Genomic DNA, 23,507 nt, shown 5'->3' on the forward strand with positions numbered 1-23,507 from the left:
AGCTTAAACAAATATGGGATGAATTCCTTAAGCAGTAGGAAGCTTGATGAATGTTCTTATGACTTCAGATGTTTTTCCAATTTTAATTGTTAGTGAGTCATTGTGCTGCATCTAGTTGAACTCCCTATATATATATATGCTTCTGAATATGGGATTGCTTGGAATTTAGACAGCTGAGGAGCACGTATAAAATGAAGGGCCAATTTATGTTGGCAGTGGTTAAATGCCAGCTGATAGCTTAAATTTAAAACAAATATTTTACTTCTCTGAAATCAGCAATCTTGTTATTATATATTAAAAAATCATACCCGGACTTTCAACCAGGCAGGAGTTTAAGATAATAGGGCACTTGAGTTAGATATACAGTCTCCATTAGCTCTCTATGAACAATCCAGTTAGTTTCACTCTCCTGCCTGGTGAAGCCAGGGTGCAACACCTGCCACTTAATTTTTTTTTAACATTTTTAAATCTTGCAGTAAATATTGTAGTTTAACACAGATTTTTGACCTAGGATGGCATGCATTTCCCAGTTGAGGCTAGTTATCGTGAGTCATTCCTCAATAATTTGAGATCAGAATCTCATGTGTTATATGGATGTTAGATGCTTCTTCTGAATGGAAGCTGAACCTCTTTCTCTACTCCAGAATAACATGAATTAAAAAATAATTTTTCAAAGGGATGGGCAAATGTATAGAATTATACAATGATGCAAACAGTTATTATTCATTCTGTTGTGTTGAGAAAAGAACTATTCAGTTAGCCCCTCTGCCCCCGACTCATTTTTGCTTTGTTATGCACTTTTTCATTACATGTCAGTCAGTCAGTCAGTCTAACCTCAATAGTGAGAAAGCTTTTAGAAATGATAATTTGGGACACAATGAACGACAATTTTGGCAACGTCTGTGGAGAGAAAGCAGAGTTAATGTTTCAAGTCCAGTGACCTCCAGATTTCTAGCATTCACAGTTCTTTGTTTTATTTTAGTCATTGTCAAAAGTGTAGATTAAATAAGGAGAGCTTCACAGATTTATTAAAAGAGAAACTGTGTTTTACCAACTTGTTTGAGTTTTTGGTGTGGTAATAGACAGGAGGTGAGGTGAGATGGTTGTCTTTGTGGACAAAAGGCATTTGATAAAGTGCCGCGTAGCTCGGATCTGGTCAGAGTGGCTAGAGAGATACTGGTCTAATCTGCGGATGGACTTTGAACCAGAGGTTACTAACTTCAAGCAAATGACAAATGGAGCGATGCATAAAAGAGGAAATCTTTTTTACACAGTGAGTGGTTGGGGATCCAGAATACATTGCCTGAGAGTGTGGTATAGCAGATTCAACTGAGCCCTTCTGAAACAGAATTGGATAATTATCTGACGGGGAAGAAATGAGATGCTGGGTGATGGTGGTGTGGGATAAGGTAAGTTGCTGCTGTAGAGAACTGGCATTGATGTGGTGGGCTGAATGGCTCTCTTCTGTGCTCTAACAATTCTATAATTCTAAGTACATTTTTAGTTCCTTTTTGGAAGTTGCTTTTGAATCTCCTTCAGACCATGCTTTAAAACAGTGCATTTAGATCATGATAATTTGCAGTGTTTTTCAAAAATAAAATTGCTGGAGGTGTTGAGGTTTTTTGTAAGGTGGAGTTCTGGTACTGGAAATGTTGGGAATAGGGAGGATGAAGATGACAACAAGTGCAGCAAAGACCTTTGGAAGTAGTAGGGATGAGCAGGGTAAAGCATCAAGGAGCATTGGAGGTTTCTTGATGGTCCTTCGTCACCTGAGTCTAGTCAAGAGGCTGTTGCATCAGTCACTCAGGCAGGCATGAACACAGACACGCAGTTGACTTTGGGCAGTTTAGGTTGATTGTTCCTCACTACATGATGCTATAAATTGAGTCATTTACAACCAGCCATGTACCTGTGGTTTTAATTTTGGCTAGTTTCCATGATAATTTGGCAGCCACATAGAGTCACACAGCATGGAAACAGACCCTTCAGTACAACTCATCTATACCAACCAAATCTGTTCAGTTAATCTAGTCCCATTAGCCAGCAATTGGCCCACATCCCTTTAAACCCTTCCTATTCATATAACCATCCAGATGCCTTTTAAATGTTGTAATTGTACCCATCTCTACAACTTCCTCTGGCAGCTCATTCCATACATGCACTAACATCTATGTGAAAAAGTTATCCCTCAGGTCCTTTTTTAAATTTTTCCTCTCTCATCTTAAACCTGTGCCGTCTAATTTTGGATTCCTCCACCGTAGGAAAAAGACCTTAGCTATTCATCCTATCTATGACCTCTTTAATTTAATAAACCTCTCTAAGGTCACCCCATAGCGTCCGATACTCCAGGGGAAAAAAGCCCTAACTTATAAGCCCATCCCTTTAGCTCTCACCCACCAGTCCTGGTAACATCCTTGCAAGTCTTTTCTGCATCCTCTCAAGTTTAACAACATCCCCCCAATAGAAGGGCGACCAGAATTTTATGCAGTATTCTAAAAGTGGCCTCACCAATGTCCTGTACAGCTGTCACATGACATCCCAACTCCTGTGCTCATTGAGCTCCTCTGACCATCGAGAGGAAGCTTGCCAAACACCTCTTCATCACCCTGTCTACCTGCAACTCCACTTACCTGGCTCCCCCAGGCCTCTTTATTTGGCAGCACATCCCAGGGCCCTACTATTAACCATATAAATCCTGCCCTGGTTTGCCTTACCAAACTGTAACACCTTGTTTTTATCTAAATTAAACTCCATCTGCCACGCCTTGGCCCTTTGACCCATTTGATCAAGGTACCGTTGTATTCTTAGATAATCTTCTTCACTGTCCGCTACATCACCTATTTTGGTGTCATCTGCAAACTTACTAGCCATACCTCCTATATTCATTCATATTCAAATCATCTATATAAATGACGAAAAGCAGTGGACCCAGCACAGATCCGCATGGCACACCGCTGGTCACAGGCCTCCAGTCTGAAAAGCAACCTTCTACCACCACCCGCTATCTCCTCCCTTCAAGCCAATTTTGTATCCAATTAGCTAGCTCCCCCTAGATCCCATATGATCTATCCTTTTACCAGACTTCCAAGCTGTCATACGGTGGTTAATATGCCTTTACATGTTTGATGATATTTGATCAGTTCATAACCAGATCATTCAGATGTGATGTCGCTCAGTGATAAAGTATCTACTTCAAACCAGAGGAAATTCTGTCTCATCATGTTCCAACTCAAAGAGAGTGCACAAAACCATTGCCACAGTAATGCATTACTGATAAAATTCCATACATTGTGGGAATCTACAACAGAATTCCATTCTCCTGCAATCCAGTATATTCACTGGTGCAAGTTTCAGCTTTTACAGGAGAAGCACAGCAAGAAAGAAAATTTTATTTTAATAGTGCCTTCCACAACCTCCAGATGCACAAATGAAGTTAACAATCAATGATGCACAATTTGATTTGTAGCCACTGTTGTAATTTAGGGAAATGAAGTTAATTTACACACAAGAAGATTTCACAAGCAATAGATGAATAAACAACCAGCTAACCTGTTTGCGTGATATTGATAAGAAGGATAAATATTAGCCAGGGAGAACTCCCTTGCTTTGCTTTAAAATGTGTCATTAGATCTTTTAAAGGCAACATCACTGAAAGTGGTGATGGGACAGGGGAGATGGTGACATAGTGGTATTGTCATAAGCTGGTAATCAGACACCCAGGTTAATACTCTGCAGACATGGGTTTGTTCCCACTGTGGCAGATGGTGAAAGTTGAATTTAATTAGTAAATCTGGAATTAAAAGCTAGTCTAGTAATTGTCTAGCAATGTGGCCAGTTTCAGTCCGAAAACATAAACCTTCAATGAAACCATCAGCAGGAACAGCATGCTAAAGTGACTAAACCTGTGCCTTACCACGCACTTCATCTTCAACGGCCAGGTATATAAACAAATCAATGGGACAGCAGTGAGTTCACTCATCTCGGGGCTCATAGCGGAAGCTGTTATGCAAAGACTTGAACGCACAGCCCTCCCCCAGATCCAGCCTGAACTCTTTGTTAGATCCGTGGACGATACTTTTGTGATCATTTAATGAACAAAGTTAGAAGAAACACCGCACCGTATTAACAACATATTTACTGGGATCAAGTTCACCAGGGAAGAAGAGAACAACAATCGACTCTGATTTCTACATGTAATGGTGGTTCGAATGAACAACGGTGAATTCCTTACCAGCGTGTACAGAAAGACTACACACAGACCAAATCCTGAATTACAACAGTAACCACCCCATCTTCAACAAACAGAGCTGTGTCAAGACTCTATTTAAACAAACGATTACACATTGCAACATCCCGGAGCTGTGAGTTATGCAAAAACAAAGAGGAACAACTATACAAAGTCTTTATGAGCAATGGGTATCCCAACAGCTTCGTCCGCCGATGCCTGGCAAATAAACAACACAAGAAGACACGCTACATCCCAACACACTGGCCACCTGACCCTATATTAGAAACACACCTGAACTGACTACAAGACTCCTACAACTCCTTGGAATAAGGAGAGCACACAAACCAACAGCCACACTTCACCAGTTACTCTCAAAGTTGAAAGACCCCATATCCACAATGAGGGGGACAAATGTGATTGACAAAATACCATGTAGCAACTGTGAGAAACACTACATAGGACAGATAGGCAGGAAACTCACCACCAGGACGCATGAATATCAACTCGCTGCAAAACGGCACAACCAACTCTCCCTGGTTTCAATACACTCCAACCATAGAAGGACATCAGTTTAATTGGCAGGACAAGCGAAACAAAGACAAGCTGGAGAAATCCTGGAGGCCTGGTTTTTTAACGACCGATGTGATAAACAAACATATTGAACTAGATCCCATCTACAAACCACTACAGTACAAAACCGGAAACAGGACTACCCACCATTTTAGATCGGACCATAAAAATTCAGAGCGGGACAGAACAATAGTGCTTCAATAGAGGCTAGACAACACTGAAGATGTCACCTAGAAGGGAGACGAAACGTTTTCATGAAAACTAGTCAGCTTGGCTAACCAACCAACTCCAACTACACCCCTAGCTACAGATCTTTGTTAAAACCCACTCTATCATTACTATCAAACCACGAGATCAAACCTGGTTCAATGTATGTTGTAAACGGGATGCTAGGAGCAGCACCAAGCACACAGAAAAATTAGATGTCTTTCTGGTGAAGCTACAGCATAGGACTACATGACTGTCAAGCAGTGCAAGCAGCATACAATTGTCAGAGCTGAGTGTTCCCATGGTCAACAGATCAGTCCTGCCATATCCAGTTGTGAAGGGTGGTGGATAATTGAACAACTCCCTGGAGGAGAAGGCTCCATATATGTCCCAAACCTCAGTGATGGGAGAGCACAACACAAACATGCAGAAGATGAGCCTGAAGCACTTGCAAGCATCTTCAGGCCTCTTCTGGAGGGCCCCAGCATTGAAGGTGCCATCCTTCAGTCAATTTGGTACACTGTGATATCAGGAAATAGTTGAATACTGCAAAGGCTATGGGCCCTGTCAATATTCTGGCAATAGTACTGAATAACTGTACCCTAGATTAGCCACACCATAGCCAAGTTGTTCCAGTACAGCTATAACACTGACATTTACATGCTAATGTGAAAAACTGCCTCATCACTCTACCCTCTCAATCATCGGAATTATTGTGAGTGTGATTGTTATTAAGTGGCATTTAGTCAGCAATAACCTGTTCGTCAGTGCTCAGTTTGTTCTACTCCAGGCCTGCTCAGCTGTTGACCTCAGTACAGCTCGTTCCAAAGATGGATAAAAGGACTGAACTCTAGAGGAGAAGTGAGGGTGATTGCTCTTGACATCAAGGCAACATTTGACTGGGTATGGAATCAAGATGGCATAGCAAGACAGAAATCAATGGGAATCGAGGAGGAAACACTCTGCCTTTTGGAATCATACTGAGCACAAAGGAAGATGGGTGTGCTTGTTGGTTAATCATTTCAGCTCCAGGGCATCACTGCAGTAGTTCCTGTAGTGTTCCATCAGTCACCTTATTTACATCATGCAGTCAAAGGTGTGGATGCTTGCTTTTATTAGCACCATTCCTCCAGATATCGAAGCAGCCCACATAAATAATGTGGCTAAAGGAGCAGATTAGAGGCTTGAGATCCTGCTGTGCGTAACTCACAACCTGACGCCTCAAGACTTGACCACCACCTGCAAGATACAGGCCTAATATGGATGAATGCATCACCAACAACGCTGAAGAAGTTTGATACTGTCCACACAAAGCAGCCTGAAAGATTGACCCTCCATCTAACACCTTCAATATTCATTCCGTCCACATAACACACAATGGTAGCAGTTTATACTGTTACAAGATGCATTGCAACAATTCGCCAAGGCTCCTCAAACAGCACTTTCCAAACTCATGACCTCAAACCTCTAGCAGCGGAAAGGTAGCAGACACATGGGAAACTCACTACCTGCACATCTCCCTCCAAGCCATTGGCCATCTTAATTTGGAAGTATATTGCTGTTACTTTGCTGTTATTTTGTCAAAATCCTGGAATTCCCTCTCTACCAGCACTTGTGGTGTATATTTAGCCTAGAGATGCAGTGGTTCAAAGCGACAGCTCATCACCACCTCTCTAGAATAATTGAGGATGAGCAAGAAATATTGGACGAGCCAGCATGGCCACATCCTATGAAAGGAAATTAAATCCCTGCAAATGCAATACTCCTTCAATATAGGAAGTCCCTGTTTAATGTCAGTTCAGTTAATTTTGTTTCACCTTAAACAAATAGATTGTTATTAATTTATTGAAAGACATTTAATACTGAGTGTTTGTTTGCTGTTGTTTGTCACAGACCTCCTGTTCTGTGGCCTGCTTGCTTGTAAGACCTTTGTCCCGTGCTTCAATTCTTGTATAGTCCTGACATTCCCTTGTCCTTCCTATGTACCTGTCCTCTATCTTCACCATCAGAAGGTCTGCCATTAGATGTAGCTTGGTCAATTTACCATCATCAAGCCAATGTAATTTTAATAATTTTTGTATGTGTTTTTTGATTTACATTTCTGTAGAAATTGTTTTAGATGTTCTTTTATTTATGAATGTGGGCATTTTGGAATATACACCATTTCAATTTCATGCTTTTGAAGTATATTTTCTGCTGAGAAAGGCCCTGAAGTTTAACTGCATGGTGTTCCTGGTGTACTGTGTGATCTTATTGCACAAGTTATTTCAGCTAGGACTGCACAGTATTGCACTTATACAGCACAGTATTTAAAATCAGTATACTTTTTAAGAGCAAGAATTGTTTGACGAAGACTAACTCTAGTTTTAACATTGAATCACAGGTTCGCATAGAAATATTTTAACCCCTGCAAATCTGGATTTTTGGCAGTTGGGGACTGTTCAGTTCTTTACTTAATTTGTATCCATACTTTGGTTGGAATCAATGAATAGTGGTTCTGGGTGAGAATCTTTTTCCTGTCCTTAGTCCAAGGACACCGCAGCCAATACTAATAGCACAACTATTGCACTGGCTCAACCCAGCAAACTAAGTACAAGTTAACTATTGAACCCAGGGCTGCTTGCTGTGCACAACTTAGCACACCAGCAGTTACACTCTGGTCAGAGAATCATAACAATAAAGAAGGCCACTTGGCCCACCATGTCTGTATTGGCTCTTCAAATGAGCAGTTCACAGTTCACCTAGTTTTACTTCCCTGCATTCTCACTGTAGACTTTTACTTTCTTTTCAGATAATAATTCAATTCCTTTTTGAATGCCTTAATTGTCTCTGCCTTCATCACACTCAGCCTCTGGTCGTGCATTCTAGATATCTAGATAACACTTGCTCTGTTGTTGCTTCTCTTGCAAAATTACCATAAATTTGTGCCCTCTGACTCTTGATACTTCTGTAAGTACTCTATAATTAGTTTCTCCATAACTAATCCACCAGCACCCTCATAATTTGAAATACCTCTATCAAATCTCCTGTAAACTTTCCCTTCTCCAAGGGAAAACAGTCATACTTCTCCAACCTGTCTACTTAACAGAAATTCCTCATCTGTGGAACCATTCTCCATGAATCTTTTCTGCTCCCTATCTGGTGCCTTCACATCCTTCCAAAATGTGATGTCTGGAACTAGATGTAATACTCCCGTTGAGGCCAAGTATACTAATTAAATATGACTTCAATGCTTTTGTATTCTGTAACCCTGTTGATAAAGCCCGGGATGGTCTTTGCTTTGTTAATTGCTCTTGACCTGTCCTGTCACAGGCATAACTTTTGAACATATACTACGAGTTGTTTCTGCTCTGCACCCTCTTTAGGATTGTTCCCTTTTATGCTATATTGTGTCTGTGTTCTTCCTACCAAAATGTATCACTTTGTACTTTCTGGTGACTTCCTTCAGGTATTTTATGCATCAGAGAAAAGTTATCAGAAGCAATTTTTGTTTGGTTTGAGAATGTGAATCAATTCTTATTATTTTTTAGCAAAACCTAGCCAGGTTTTGTTAATCTTCCATGAATATTGGAGTAACCCGCAGCATCGCTGTGTTTCTCTGTCTCTCTTGGTTAATTACTGACTCAGAATGCAAACTGGGAGAGTGGCGAGGTACATATGACAAAGTCTGATGGCTGCTGGGGGATAAGCAAACAGGTACATATTTCTAATGCTTGATAATTCCTGATAAATTAGGCATATTTACTTGAAGAAACGCACAAGGAAAGACCTACTTGTTGATTTTATTTATAATATTCCTTGCTAGGATGTGGTTATCACTGAGAAAATCAGCTTCTATCGCCCATTCCTAGCTACTCTTAAGAAGATTGCAGTGAGCTTTTTACCGTAAATGTGGTGAAGATGCTTCCAATAGATAGGAAGTTCCATGATTTTTGATCCAGTGACAATGAAGGAATAGCGATATATTTTGAAGTTGCGATTTGTGACATACAGGGAAACCTGCATCTGTTCCTTTGTCTTTCTGGTTTGTGAAGGTCACAAGTTTAAATCTGGGAGTATGCACTAACCAGAAGTGAACACAGTTGGAGCAGGTGAGAAAGAACCTTGACATTATTAAATTTGATTCACTTCACTTGTTCATTTTAACTGGAATGGATTGTAGAAATTTGTAACTAACGTGACATCTTTGATTATGGAAGATGTTTCAATATGTATTATGTATCTTTTCCTTTTTATGTGGGCAGACATGGGATTGATAGAAGGAAAATAGATATTAGCCAAAAGTTAGATGTTTTCTTCAAATGGGAGTGTGCATATCCTCACAGGTTCCTGACAAACAGGCTTAGTCTCAGCTGTGAAAATTCTATCTAATAGCAGAGAATATTGAAGAAATAAACTTGGTTTCTTTACTGATTGTGAAATTAAAAAAAAGTTTCTGTTCTCTGCAAATCTAGAATAGTTTGGTGAATAGCCGATAATGGTTAGAGCTGTGGCCCGAACAGTTGTCAGTGACACTGATATTTCTAGCTGGCTTTAACTTTGCCAATATTAAATGCAAATAAAGTGCTATGAAACAGCTGCACCGGAAGCTCAGGTGAGTAATTCAGTGCGTAGCCAAGTGACAATAAAGCCACAGAGGTCCAGATGTGATTCTGGGTTACACTAAGCTGACTGCTCTCAGCCAGAGTGATGATATTATTGGGGATTTGAATTACTCCAATGGCAAATGAGTGCTGCTGTCCTTCACAGTTTCTGTCCACACATATTAAACAGTCTGTTGAGGATCACTGTTATGCTTCAGACATGAATATTTGTTACTTGGCTAAGGTATAGCAGGGCAACTAAAACCCATGTGTCCGAGATCAGTGAGGGGCAAGGTTAGAAATGCAGATAGTCAGAGAAGTACTTCTCAAGATCATTGTGTGTTGTACTGGACTGTTCTCCTTCTCTGAGACCTAGTTGTATCTCCTGATTGCTGATGGTTGGACACAGCAGCAACAGAAATGGTTTCATTGTTAAATAGTGTTCCCAGTCACTGGTGACAATTGACAGAAATAAAGTGCAAAAGCGTATTTTGGTATGTATGTATATGTAATTATTTATAATTTTTGTTTTTTTAAATTCCAGTCTTGTTTAACTTGTTTTATTTTGTATTTGTTTCAGATTGCATGTTTGGTTCCAGCTGATGTGCTTCAGCTGTACCAGCAACTGAAATTTGAACGAGGTGTGCAATATTTTTATATGCAACAGCATGATGCATCAGGTTTCTCTGTTGGGGATGCTTTTGCTTCTGACTCTCAACTACTGCAAAGCAACATTTGCATAATGAATGTATCAGCTGGAGATGTCAATGAGCTTATGTTTTTGCATGGTTACAGTTTCAAATCTTATCTTTAATATCTTCAACAACTAGCTGAGCTGGTTTAATTGTGCTTTGTCTTGTCGCACCCAAATTTTGCTTGACTGTTCTGATTCTTCAGATACTTTTCTGCACTTGCTTTATTACCTTTTCAAATACATTGTACACTGTTCAGTGCACTAATGCAGAGAAGCGTTTCATCTTCAGTTCCAGATGTAAGGTAAAATGTGTGCAGATTTTTTGTTTGTTTGTTTGTTTGTTTGTGTTAAGACGTGATTTATTGGTAATAAGATAGGCCGAAAGAAATTCATGGAATTCTTCCCAACTGTCTACGTCAATCAGAAGAATGACTAGAAACAAAATGAGAAAAGACATGTATCAATCTAGACCATTTTTTCCATGGTCTTGTGCACAACTGCTACTATCACAAACCCTACCTCAACGCTTAATGGCCTTCCCAAATCAACGTATAAAATTATCCTATAATGGAAACCTTCCTGGCTGCTTAATCATCCCCAGTCTATTTACATCCGGCTATATAATAAACACTGAACCAAATACTTAGGCCGCTGATGGAACATTCTGTGCAATTGCTCCCTGGTGCCAATAAGGTAATCCAATGAAACTGCAGCACACTCATGCATCCCCACATCTCCACCATTTTAACCGTAGCTGTTTACATTCAATAACAATGCTTTCTCAAGACAGGAAACAATCATAACGATGAATGTTGGCAATTGCAAGCAGGCAGCCGGTGATGTTTAATCATCTCAAATTGTGATTAATGGATGGGAAAAGACATCATTTGTATTCTTGTGATTTCCTTTTTCAGCAACTCTAGATCATGGACTTTACCCCTCATATTCCCTTTTAGTCTTTTGATTATCTTTGTTTATACTGCTTCCTATATCCTTCCGTTCTATTTTTGACCATGAGGAACTTAACCTCAAACTAACTCTGCCATTATTCTATGCAGTGGGAAAAATGATCTTGGAGCTTCTACTCTGAATTGTGACGAAATTGATATCTGTTTGTGACCTTTTAAAAAAAATGTTACATAAACTAAATTGAGAAAAAGCTGAGCATCTTACTGAGCAATCTAATTACCCTGTTAATTGAGATATTTAATCTAGGGTTTAGATGAGCTGACAGCAGATTATATGATGCTGTTGGATGAGGACACATTGGCTTCACTTTTTTGGTTGACAATCAAAAATTCCTGATATAAGTATCTACCCTTCTATATGAATATCAATTCAGCAAGGCTCTAGAAGTCAAGGAACTGTGTCCAGTGAGAGGGAGAGATCACTAATTTTGGTAGTCTAGAGTAGGGAGAGAGAAGATGTCACTTCTTTCAAAGACTCTTAAAACACACAGTCACTGCTTTCAGTTGATGGAGATAAATATGATACAATGAATTCTGGAGGAGCTATAAATTACTCTATTGTTGGAGAGAGAGGAGAATAAGCCTGTGCTAAATTACATCTGAATATAATTATCTTTTTGTGCAAGTACTTCATTAAACAATACATCTTCTCCACTGCATGGAAATTTTACAAAAACAGAAGTTGCTGGAAATGCTCAGCAGGTCTGGCAGCATCTATGAAGAAAAAATCAAAGTTAACGTTTCGGGTCCAGTGACCCTTCCTCAGACCTATAAATTTTACATGTCCCTTCTCCATCTTACATGGTTTGGAGATTCAAGTAGAACATGTGAAATAGGATAGATGGCTATCCTACTGCCATCTCACTCACTCAAGGATCTTTGCCCATTGTATGGTGGCAAGTAAGGCCACCAGTTCACTCATCCTTGGACCTATTGAAGCCCTGAGCAGGAAATTTGATAGGCAGTGAAGAATTAATTCCATCTCTACCACCATAATATGACGAGTGGAGGGCACCTCAAAAGGGAAGCCACTCATATTTTCTTTATCATGTGTGTTGAAAAGGTGAGAAGGCTTAGGAAAAAAAATGCTTTTGGCGGATGCTGTGTGCACATTGGGGTCTGCCCACCTACTCCCCCTATACCTTGGGTCCATAATTCCTCACCATCCTAAAACAGATTGCTTGAATCTTAGTGGCACCCACTACTAAATTCTAGCGCTGCTGGGAATCCTCATTGTCTGGAGCTCTTAAGAGTTTGATTTCCTCTCTCTGAGGGGTGAAAATCTCATTCTCTTTCTTGCTAAGGCTGCTGTGTCTCTCAGCCCAGCCCCTTCCCTGTCCCCCCCAAACAAAAAATTCAATTCCGTGAGATTTTCTGATGCTGCCGGTAAAAATTAACTCTCTTCATTTGGTCTGGAATTTATTTTTAACTTACATGTCCTCCTCCATCAAATACCTCTGAGACATTATTATGAGATATTAACAACATGACCTCTCCATGTTCGTTATTGCAATGCTCCCTAAATTGTTTCACTGTAGCATGAATGAATGATCCATTTCAGTGGATTCAAAATTTCCAATATTAGTCCCCTTCAAATGGTTGTTGATGGTGAAATTCAATGTTCCTGTCCCAACTGTTACTCTGTCAGTGTGGACCTAGAGTAGATTGTATTGCTGTGATATCTGCTATTATCAAAAAAAAGGCCTAAAATAGTTGAAGGGGAAAAAATCCTTTAAAAATTAGTAAAGTCTGATTAGTACCATTTATTTCCCGTAAGTATCACATTTTCTGTCTCACATTTCTTTTAAAACTTCCTAGATAGAGTAGATTTCACATATATTGTTTTTAGAAAAAGGTTTAACCATATGACAAAAACATTATCCTACTTCACATAACCTTTATATTGACAATAGCTAATGCTTGGAAGGAATAGAAGTTTCTCTTTCTGATACAGTGATTCAGAGAATTGTATAAACCATATCAACTTCATATTTTGAACAAATTACCTGCCTCAGTTGAATTATAGTACAAGTGTGAAATGTCCTCAGTATTGGGGTTATTTTGCATTGAAATTTTCTATACTTACAACTACTTGCATTCACCATTTTCAAAATATCATGCATTTCCAGGCAAGTCCTGCTGGAATTTTGGAAATACAAGTTAAAAAAAAATCTAAGTAATAACAATATGAAAATTTTTCAGATATTGTGTAGACTTTGGCCTGGTGATGCCCTTAGTTTCTACTGTCATCTGAGCCTCTTGTATATGGTAGTAACTCAACAAACCTACTGGATGTAACCACTTGCGGACTCTTTTTAGGAGAAAGCTAATGACCTGCTACAGTATCCTCATCACCACTGTGTCATTCATGCAAACATAACCAGAACAAAATCATGCAGACAATTTGAAAATAAACTGCCCTAAAACAATGAATTTCTAAAACTTAAAACATGGACCAGGTGACTTTTCATGTTGATGCTTATGCTCCACCTGAACACAGAGTTATAATCAGTCTCAATTTTCTTATCCCTTTTTTCTTGTTTCCTGTAACCACTTAACTAACCTAACCTAACCTAACAATATGGCATGCTGATATCTGCTCTATATTCATCCATAAAAATGGAAATATATTAAATGATATATACTACCTCCAATTTACCACTTGTTGAGTGTAAGTTATGGTAATTTTCTTTTATAATCCAAAGACATTTGAGTGTAGGTTTTATTTGGAGCACGGAAGTGCAAATCAAGATTTCAGTTATGGAGGAAGTTCCTATGGGGACCCAGGAGAAAACAAAAATTGAACTGAATACCGTTCTGTCTGAGAGGTGCCTTGAAAGGGGTCTTTAAAATAGATCGTGATGGAGGTAGACATAGAAATGATCTTCTAATTCTGGGAAGTCCAAAATTAGGGGCAGTCAACACAAGATGACCACTAATAAATAAAGGAATCCAGGAGAAACCTCTTTACCAAAACATTGTTCAAAAATGGATCATTGTAACATATAGTCTAGTTGAGGAATTATGGCATTGATGCATTTAAGGGTAGGGAGGATCCCTTTAAGGGAAGGGAAATAAGTGAGGGACAAAGACATAGAAAGATAAGCTGATAGCTTTAACTCGATGAAGTAGATCAGGAGGTGGCATGTACCAATTTCTCTGCTGCAATTTCCATGTAGTTGGTGGGTCTCTCTGGCAGGATTAATTTATTTTTAAACTCTTCAACAAGTGGTGTCATAGTCAACAACCATTTCAAGAGGAATCATTTTAGAAATTTGAATCATTGAGGAGGATCATTTGCTTGTGCTCCAGTGAAACAATTTAGTGAGGACTGAGACAACATCTAGGGGTTGTGTTAATATTTCATGACAACGTCTCGGATATTTGATGGAGGAGGACATGTAGGTTAAGTGAAATTGTCCAGAGCAGTTAAAGATCATTGATTTTTAATGGCAACATCAACAAATCTCATGATACTTTTCCCCTAAACCTCAAGCATATTTAAAAATGAAAGCACTACTGTTTCAGTTTTCCCTGCCTCTTAAGTCATTGGCATTGTTGGACAATTGCCAACCAGACTAGCTCACATGAATGTGGGCCTTGAAGCACTTCACAGATGATGAAATAGGTGATGTACAAAAGAAGTGAACTGAACGTTCAATAAAAGATTGGTACCAAAGTCATGTGAACTCGTTCACAGAAATTTGTCCGTCCAAACCTGACTTTATCGGAGATCCAGGGAACAGAAGCAGGAAAATCTCCATCGTTTGAAATGCACAGCAGTTGATTCAAAATCAAACATTTTAGTAATTGTTTCACTAGGGTTGACATTTAATATCCATGTGTAAACTTTTGGGAAGAGGGCTATCTATGCCACATAATGGAACTTTAAAACATAAAAGCCACAGTGATTCATTAATTGGGGAGAAAACTCAACTGGTTATAAAATCTAATTTGTGTTATGTTGAAGCTAGAATTGAAAATAATTTTAGCGCGTAATGAACCAGTGGGATTGCAAATTTGTTTGACATTTCTTTCTTTTATTTTAGAAGTCCATCTGGATCCCTCCAGGACTTGGTGCCCCAGGGTCCAGTGTCAGGCTGTTTGCCAGATCAATGTAGCTGATTCACACCAGGCTGTGTCAGTACAATGTCCCTCCTGTCAGACACAGTTTTGCTCCATTTGCAAGGCCAGTTGGCATCCAGGGCAGGCGTGTCAAGAAACCCAGCCCTTTATGCCCTCAAAAGCAAATGATACGAGGTAAGAATTGAGGCATGAAACCGTAACCTTTCTGCTTTTGGACAGAACAGCACTTTTTGTGAATTTTATCATTTTCTTCCCTTTTGTCCTCAGAATTAAAAGTGCCTAACATGAGACACACTAATGGAACCCATTACAAAATGGAAATAAGTGTTTTATTACTGTCTTAGTCCTTATCATTTTAGGTATTCAGCTTGTGATCTTTTAGACATGTTTGTTTAGATATGAAAGACAGCTGCGGCAAGTGCTAAGTTAAGTGGCAAAATACTTACATTGAGGCATGATTCAGATTTAATATTGTCTGAAGAAATGGAGAGAGAACATCCCAAAGTGAGGAATTAAATAGAAGTTGTCCAACCTGTTATGTTGGTGAACCTTCACGCAAATATTAATCCTAATCAGATGTGTCATTTTCCTTTATTCCTTTCTGAAATGTGGTCATTATGGCTGTATAAGCATGAACAGTAGCTGTGTTGTTTGCAACAAGTTTCCAGAAACTTCAGAGAGCTGATGTCAAATTAAGTTATTCTTTGCTTGGATCGTTTGAGGTAAAAAATTTGCTCTTCTAATAGTGCTGTGAGATCTTTTTATCTACTGGGATAATCAGTGTTGTTCATTATTTCATCTAAAGTCAAGCATTCACTTGGCATTGAAGTTTGCCTAGAATGTGTGCTGAACTACTTGTGTGGAGTTCAAATTTAGACTACTAAACTAGTCCTTGCCATAAAAATTAGAGGAATTCTATATGAAATAGATTTTATTCTATAATTTTGAAATCCATCTCCATATTTAATTACACTACATTGAAGGGATATTCTACAAAATATTTTGATTCCATCTTGATTTTTTTTTACAAGAGTGTGCTATGAAGTTGTACTTAGGAAACAGTTTTGTTCTAAATGGGGAGATGAAGGCTTGAGGATCAGCAACAAGACATGTGTGCCCAAATGTTGGACTTCTTTGTGGCAATGTGGAGCCTGAAGCAAAATACTCATGATGTTTGTTCCATGATGTTTCAGAGATTTGATTGCATGAGCTCCTTCATCAAAAGAGTGGCCAACCTCATGGACAACCATATTTGGCATCACATTGTGCTGCACACAATCCATGCTGCATTCTGTAACATAGGATGGTCAGATGAGCTGATGGTGCCACGATTCATTGTTAGGCAGCCACATCTCCCCGTCCGGCTGCTTATTCTATTGGACATGCACACATTCCATGAAAGGGCTGGGTGAGACAGGAATGATGTTGATGAGGGCCACTCCTCAAGTGACCCTTCATTGGTCCTTCCCCTTGTTGCCTCTGCACCAATTATGCAGGAATTGCCTGTGATTGGTGTTGCTCTTGCATTTCGCAGTCAGTGTGACCACTGGAAATTGCCCCACTGGCACTGCAGTGCTGAAGACTGATACCATGGTCATCCCATTTACCAACACAAGTGAGCAGCCTCCTTGAATTTCTGCCTAAACCATAGGGACTCAACCTGCATACCTCCCACCTTGGCTCTTGTACCATCCATGCCAACTTGCCCAGTATCCACTTCTGGGCAGGCCACCAGTGCCAAGTTGAAATGATGTGAAATAATGTTCTAAAAATTGAATATAGTCTTCACTATATTAAAAAAAATACTTCCACTCTTGAAAGTCTGTATAGGTTTTAAATTTAAAGCTTATTCTCTTATTAAAAACAAACATGTTTGTGTTCTTAACACATCAAAAGAAGCCGAACCCTTAAAAGGCCATTTAAAGCCAGTTGTCGATAAAACTGAGAACTTGGAACTCCTGCTGAGACAATTGTAGCTTTTGGAAGTCAGTCACACATTCGTAAATACCCCTTAAGGAAATGTCATCAAATGATTTTTGAAGCTGCTTGGAAAGATGCTACAGCATGTGCTAGCTTTTTTCTTAACCCTCACTGACAGCTGAGGGCATGCTTTTAAAATTTGAAGTAGGGGTGATTTAAAAACCTTCAGATCATGGCAATTAAACAGACTTCATTCTTCAAAAACCTTTGTTTACTTGTGACTGTTTTGTGACTGCCTTGTTATGGGTCAAGTTGCTCAACACGGTCTGTTTGAATGCAGCACTGAGTTAAAATGACATTGCTGAATTTGCGTTTCCCTTATGTGTGAATCATACCTCGCTCCCTTTCCATGAGGCAGAAAATGGAAATAGCAACAGACTTTTACACTCCCATTACACCGGCCAATTTTAGAGACTCCAATCTGTGTCATGGAGTCTACATTAAGAACTGTTTAGATTTTGTATGAAGCAGAATATAGTCAATAGTTTTTACTATTTAAGTGTATTTGAGAATTTCAAATGAAGGAATATGGCAGTTGATAATGAAATCACCTGATAAAGTTATAAATTGATTGTGACATCTTCTAGTATATATTGTGGGTTGTTTTAAGATCGGCCTTAGATTGTTTATTTTGGCTAAGTTTGTGAGGCTAAATGTGAATTATGATAAATTTTAACTAACCTCTTCGCCATTGCCTCTTTCTGTAGTGTTTCCACCAGCTTTGACCCCGATGCTCCCATCAAACAGTGTCCAGTGTGCCATATCTTCATAGAACGAAATGAAGGTTGTGCCCAAATGATGTGTAAAAACTGCAAGCACACCTTTTGCTGGTATTGTCTTCATAATCTGGATGTAAGTGTATCCTCAAAATGCTGTTAGATGGTCAGCTTACACGAATTTGTATTCTTTTAATTTGTTTTGGAAGTTATGATCTGGACAGATATTCTGATCAAGTCAGATGTATTCACCTATAAAGTGACTGATTTTGTGCATTGCTTCTGTCCCTCGATCGCAGTACTGCGCAGAAGCAGGCCACTCAACCAAATCTGAACTGTTATTGACTGTAATCTAGTCCACATAAAATTTAATCAATTTGTTTACTGGTTCTTATTTGTGGTGCCACTTCAAATCTTAAAAGCATGCCCTTAGCTGCCAGTGAGAATTAAAAAGCTAAAACTTCCAGTGAAGAATTCATTAACTCATTTTCAGAACTCCACAATAAATCCTTAAAGGCATTTCGGCAGATTATAGGGTTGGCTAGCTTAGATGGCTAGAGTTCTCTTACTTGTTATCTCACATCAACCTGCTATAGTTACTGACTGTCTTGCTAGTGGGAACAGATTTTGCGTTTTATTTTATTGAAATCTCTCATAATTTTGAACACTTTTATTAAATCTGTCTTTAGCTTTACCCATACTCAGGAGAACAATCTCAGCTTCTTTTGGTTCCATGTCTAGAAACTACTTTACTACTGTGTCATCTTTTCCTATATGACTGAGCTTTTGGCCATTTCTCCTCGTATCTCCACATTTATTTGGCTTTTCTATGTTTTCTTCTTGTTGAACATCTGTGAAGCATCTTACGATATTTCCTATTGTTAGTGCTGTAGAAATTCAAATTGTTATGGGAGCAATAATAAATCTTATTCAAAGAGTGATGTGCTTCAAACCTCATGTTTAAAACAACAAACAGAACTGCGTACAATTGCATGCTAATCCTCACTCAGTATAGCTTATTGATTTTGAAAAACAAGTTGTGGAATACATTTTATAGAATGTGGCAATTTAGGATAGTTTATTCAGATATTGACAATTTGTATTTTTCAGAATGACATTTTCTTGAGACATTATGACAAAGGCCCATGTCGCAATAAACTTGGCCACTCTAGAGCTTCAGTTATTTGGAACAGAACCCAGGTAAGTGTTTGTGCATCTATAGATAATATTAAGGTTTAGACCTTAAGACATAGGAGCAGAATTAAGCCCATTCGGCCCATCAAGCCTGCTCTGTCATTTGGTTGTGACTGATATGTTTCTTAACCCTATTATCCTGCCTTTACCTTATAATCTGTGATCCCCTTACTAACCAAGAACTTATCTATCTTTGTCTTAAATACACTCAATTACTTGGCCTCAACAATTTTCTGCAGCAATGAGTTCCACAGATTAATTACGATCTGACTGAAGAAATTCCTCCTCATCTCAGTTCTAAACAGTGGTCCCTTCACTCTGAGGTTGTCTTGCTCCTACTAGTCAAAACATCATCTCCACATCCGTTCTATCCAGACCTCTTGTAAGTTTCAATCAGATTTGCCCTCATCCTTCTAAACTCCATCAAGTACAGACCCAGAGTCTTCAACAGCTCATATCACAAACTCTCATCCCTAGGATCATTCTTGTTCCTCTGGATCCCCTCAAGGCCAGCACAGCCTTCCTTAGATACAAGGCCCAAAACTGCTCACAATATTCCAAATGTGGTTGGACCAGAGCTTCATAGAGCCTCAGCAGTACTTCGCTGCTTTTGTATTCTCACCCTCTTGAATTGAATGATAATATTATATTTGCCTTCCTAACTGCTAACTGAATCTGCATGTTAACTTTAAGAGAATCCGGAACTAGGATTCTCAAGTCCCTTTTTGCTTCAGTTTTATGAAGTCTTTCCCCAGTTAGAAAATAGTCTATACCTCTCTTCTTCCTATGAAGTGCATAACCTTCCAGCCCAAAATGGCAGTGGAGTAGGACACTGCAGCTGGAGCTCATCTGCTTCGCCTGTTCTTCTTTTCTTCTCTTTTCTTCCTCTTAGTGTTTTCTTTCCTCTTCTCTCCCGGCCTCCGGCGATGAATCCTGGCCTCCGGTGATGACCTCCAGCTGACTCCCAGCCTCCGATGGCTGGCGACCTCCGGGCCTGGCGCAGCGGCCTCCTGTAGCAGCTTCCCGGCCTGGCCTGGCGTGGCAACCTCCCAGGTTGGCATGCCGGCATCCCGACATAGCATGGAAACCTACTGGCCTGGCGTAGTGGCCTCCCCACCTATTGTAGTGGCCCACCGTCATGGCATCCTCTTGGCCCGCTGTGAAGTGATCTCTCAGCTGCGTGATTCTCAAGGTGAAGCACGGTGCAATCTGAAGCTGGGGCCCGGTGTGGACTGGAGGCTAGGTGCCAGTGTGGTCTGGGTTGGAAGACCGTTGTTCTGAACTTTTATTTCTGCAATGCTGGACATTCTATTTCTCTATTTTCTCAGATCTTGTAACAGAAGAAGCTGTACTGGGTACCTTTGTACTAAATGGTGCTGTAAGTGGCGACGTATAAACTTTTCACTATACTCACTAAATTAGCCTTTATTGTCACATATACTCAATCTTTCACTTCCCACATTGTATTCCATCTGACTCTTTTACAAAATGCTTGCAGTTTCAGCTCTTCAAAGGGTCTGGATAGATGACACTATTGGGCTGTACTGAAAGGGAGTTTTATTTAACAATGATATTCTAAAGCTTTTATTTTAAATTCTAAGAAACTATGGCATTTATTGCTTCTATATATATTAGAGTGTTGAGTGGGAATTGGAATGACATAGCCTGGCATGAGTGGCTATAGAGGGGTGGGCAAATGCATAATATTCAGCAATAGGGAGCACGAGGGTGTCCTTTTCAAACTTACCTTTCAAAAAGTCCTCCTTAGAAATTGTAGTTCATTACACTTCTGCAATGCCCTGAATTAGGACTCTTCTAAAAAGCTGGCCTGACTCCATGAAAATTGCAGAGGAGCAGGCCATGCCTTTCTCCGCAATTGAGCCAGCCTGCATGGGAGTCCCAGGCTTTTGACTCAAAACAGCTTGCACCTTTTAAAATAACCCCTGACAATTGGAAACCCCAGTATTTGGGTGGAAATTGCAGAATCGAGACTTGCCTGCCATTTTAAAAGGGCTTCTGAATTGTACAGTCTTGGCAAATGTCCATGCCTTGATATCTGGTTATTGATGCTGTGCACAACAGAAATTTTAACTTTTCTTTTCCCCCTTCTCTGCAGGTTGTCGGGATCCTCTTTGGATTAGGCCTTATTGTGCTAGTCACATCTCCGCTTCTCCTCCTGGCCTCCCCCTGCATCATTTGCTGTGCCTGTAAGTCCTGTAGGAGTAAGAGGAAACACCATGGCCCATCATCTACATAAACTGAGGAGATCCCTGAACTAATGTTTTTCTGGTGCCAAGACTTTTTCACTCCACCTTTGTCATCTTCATACTGAAGTGCCTACTGGATCATTGCTGTGAAAACATATATAATATAGACTGTGGGGGGAAGGGAAGTTGGTGGTAACTTCGACTTATGTATTATTGTGGTGACTGAAAGAAACAGGTCACACTAAAGTGCAATCGGTGAATATGACATTGCTCAAGTGTCTTTACAATGCAAGCTGCTGCAGCCTAAGTTTCTCGATAAGGATGATTGTATGGTTTCAGCTAATTATTCTACCCAACCTACACATTTCTCCCTTTGCCTGCTTTCTCCTAACAGACTCATTTTGCTTTAGCTTATTTGTTATTATATGTTTCAACCACCGTGGTACAGGATAAGATTCTCAATTACACTATTTTCCATCACTTGGTCAAGGCAGTGTTTGACAACCATAAAAATGCTTCACCTAGTAACATTCATGAAGAAAATCATTGGAATTCGCAAGAAAGGCACGATATAAGACTTAAACTCAAACTCAGAGCTATCTAAACCCTTTCAATGAGAAACTGCATTGCTATACCACTGGATCATTATTCTGATATTTGGACTGTGGTGGTTGTATTGTTTCATTTGTAATTTATTTGTTATTTCAAGTTGCAACTTACGTGCAGAGGCACCAAATGTGTAATTGGTGACAAATCTTATGAAACTTATTTCCCCATCGTAAAGGCTGCAAAAATTGAATCTCAAGAAACTGATCATGACATCATCCTTCCTTTTAGAGCTTTAGGGAGTTGAAGTAGTAGCCAGACAATTCCTTTCAAAGGACTGAATTTTTTCCAGTCTGTTGGAAGCAGGTCAAGTCAGAACCAGGAGTGGAGTTACAAAACAATGCATCAGGTTGGCTCTCCAAAGACTGGGTCAATGTAGCATAGGTATGGGTCCAGGACCAATGGGTAACAATTAGGTCAATGACTGAGCCAATTAGGGAAATTCTGATGGTGATATTGCTATCTACCCTGTGGTGGATGGGCTTCTCATGTGAAGCCAGAGCTTGACTGACAACTAGAGATGGCCTCTCAGTAGCAGGCTGGTGTAACCATGGGTGTTTTCCACTTTGATCACCTCAACACAGACTCACTGGGATACCTCATGCCATCTATGGAGAAACTCCCTTTCTATAATGGTGGCCTAACAGCTGTGGTTGTGCATGATTTTTAATTATTTTCAGTGCTATACAGAGCCTGTCCATATTGAGATGCCCCGCATTCTCTAATGACTTCAGCCTGTCTCTCCCCATGGAACTGCTGGCTGGACACTACTGCTGGCTCCTCTGTTTGTACTCTGACTCCCATTGTCTGCCTGCCATCCTTAGTTGGACAGGGCATCTTGGTTGCCCATGGAAGATGGCAGCCAACATCTTGACACCACTATCTCCAGGTTCTGGAACAGATTTGAAAATGACATCAGCATCATGACCCAACCAGAAAAAAAACAGTCCCAAGTGCTTGGATACCTGATGTAATGTCTCATTTGGTTCAGTGTCTCATTCTTGCCTGATTATGCTCCTATCAAGTGCTATTGACATTTTTTGCTATTTAAAAAACACTATATAAATAAAAAATTTTGCTGTTATTGCATCTGATTAGAAGAGGTCCACTTTCTTAGTCTCATATCATAACTAATGCTCTCATCACTGATTAACATAATTAATCTTTTCTGCAACTTGTATGGCCTTGACACCTTTCTAAAAGACCATGCCCAACTTAGATACAGAATCTGAACTGTCTTCTACCCAATCATTTATTAATTTGGATTTTCAGCTTGTAACTGCATTTCAGAGAGTTTCCACCTGTACTATTCCTGCAGATGTAAGGATATTTCTTAGTCTGTCCTTTATATTAATCTGTTTGTAACACCAGATTCTTGAGAATAAGAGAGACAATGAGGAGAAACAAATGAAAGTAAGTTGTGAATGTTATGGGAATTTTAATATAGCTCAAATTTGTCAGTTAAAAA

At 39.6% G+C, this 23,507-nt stretch overlaps 1 protein-coding gene across 3 annotated transcripts in view; it reads left to right on the plus strand.

Moving 5' to 3' along the window:
• The window catches only part of LOC109930721 (E3 ubiquitin-protein ligase RNF144B), a 67,207-nt gene extending 44,074 nt beyond the window's left edge, over nt 1-23,133 (plus strand). For 2 of the 3 annotated variants that reach the window (XM_048610576.1, XM_048610569.1), the window contains exons 4-9: nt 8,633-8,701; nt 10,169-10,229; nt 15,300-15,510; nt 18,024-18,168; nt 19,143-19,232; nt 21,343-23,133. In XM_048610576.1, coding sequence (XP_048466533.1) covers nt 8,633-8,701; nt 10,169-10,229; nt 15,300-15,510; nt 18,024-18,168; nt 19,143-19,232; nt 21,343-21,483 — 717 coding nt within the window. In that variant the 3' untranslated portion in view covers nt 21,484-23,133. The remainder of the gene's footprint in view (nt 1-8,632; nt 8,702-10,168; nt 10,230-15,299; nt 15,511-18,023; nt 18,169-19,142; nt 19,233-21,342) is intronic. The other variant, XM_020530189.2, reaches the window with a different exon arrangement.
• Nucleotides 23,134-23,507: the final 374 nt, after the last annotated feature.

The sequence above is a fragment of the Rhincodon typus genome, chromosome 2 (assembly GCF_021869965.1).
Source record: "Rhincodon typus isolate 14 chromosome 2, sRhiTyp1.1, whole genome shotgun sequence".
NCBI classification, from domain to species: Eukaryota; Metazoa; Chordata; class Chondrichthyes; order Orectolobiformes; family Rhincodontidae; genus Rhincodon; species Rhincodon typus.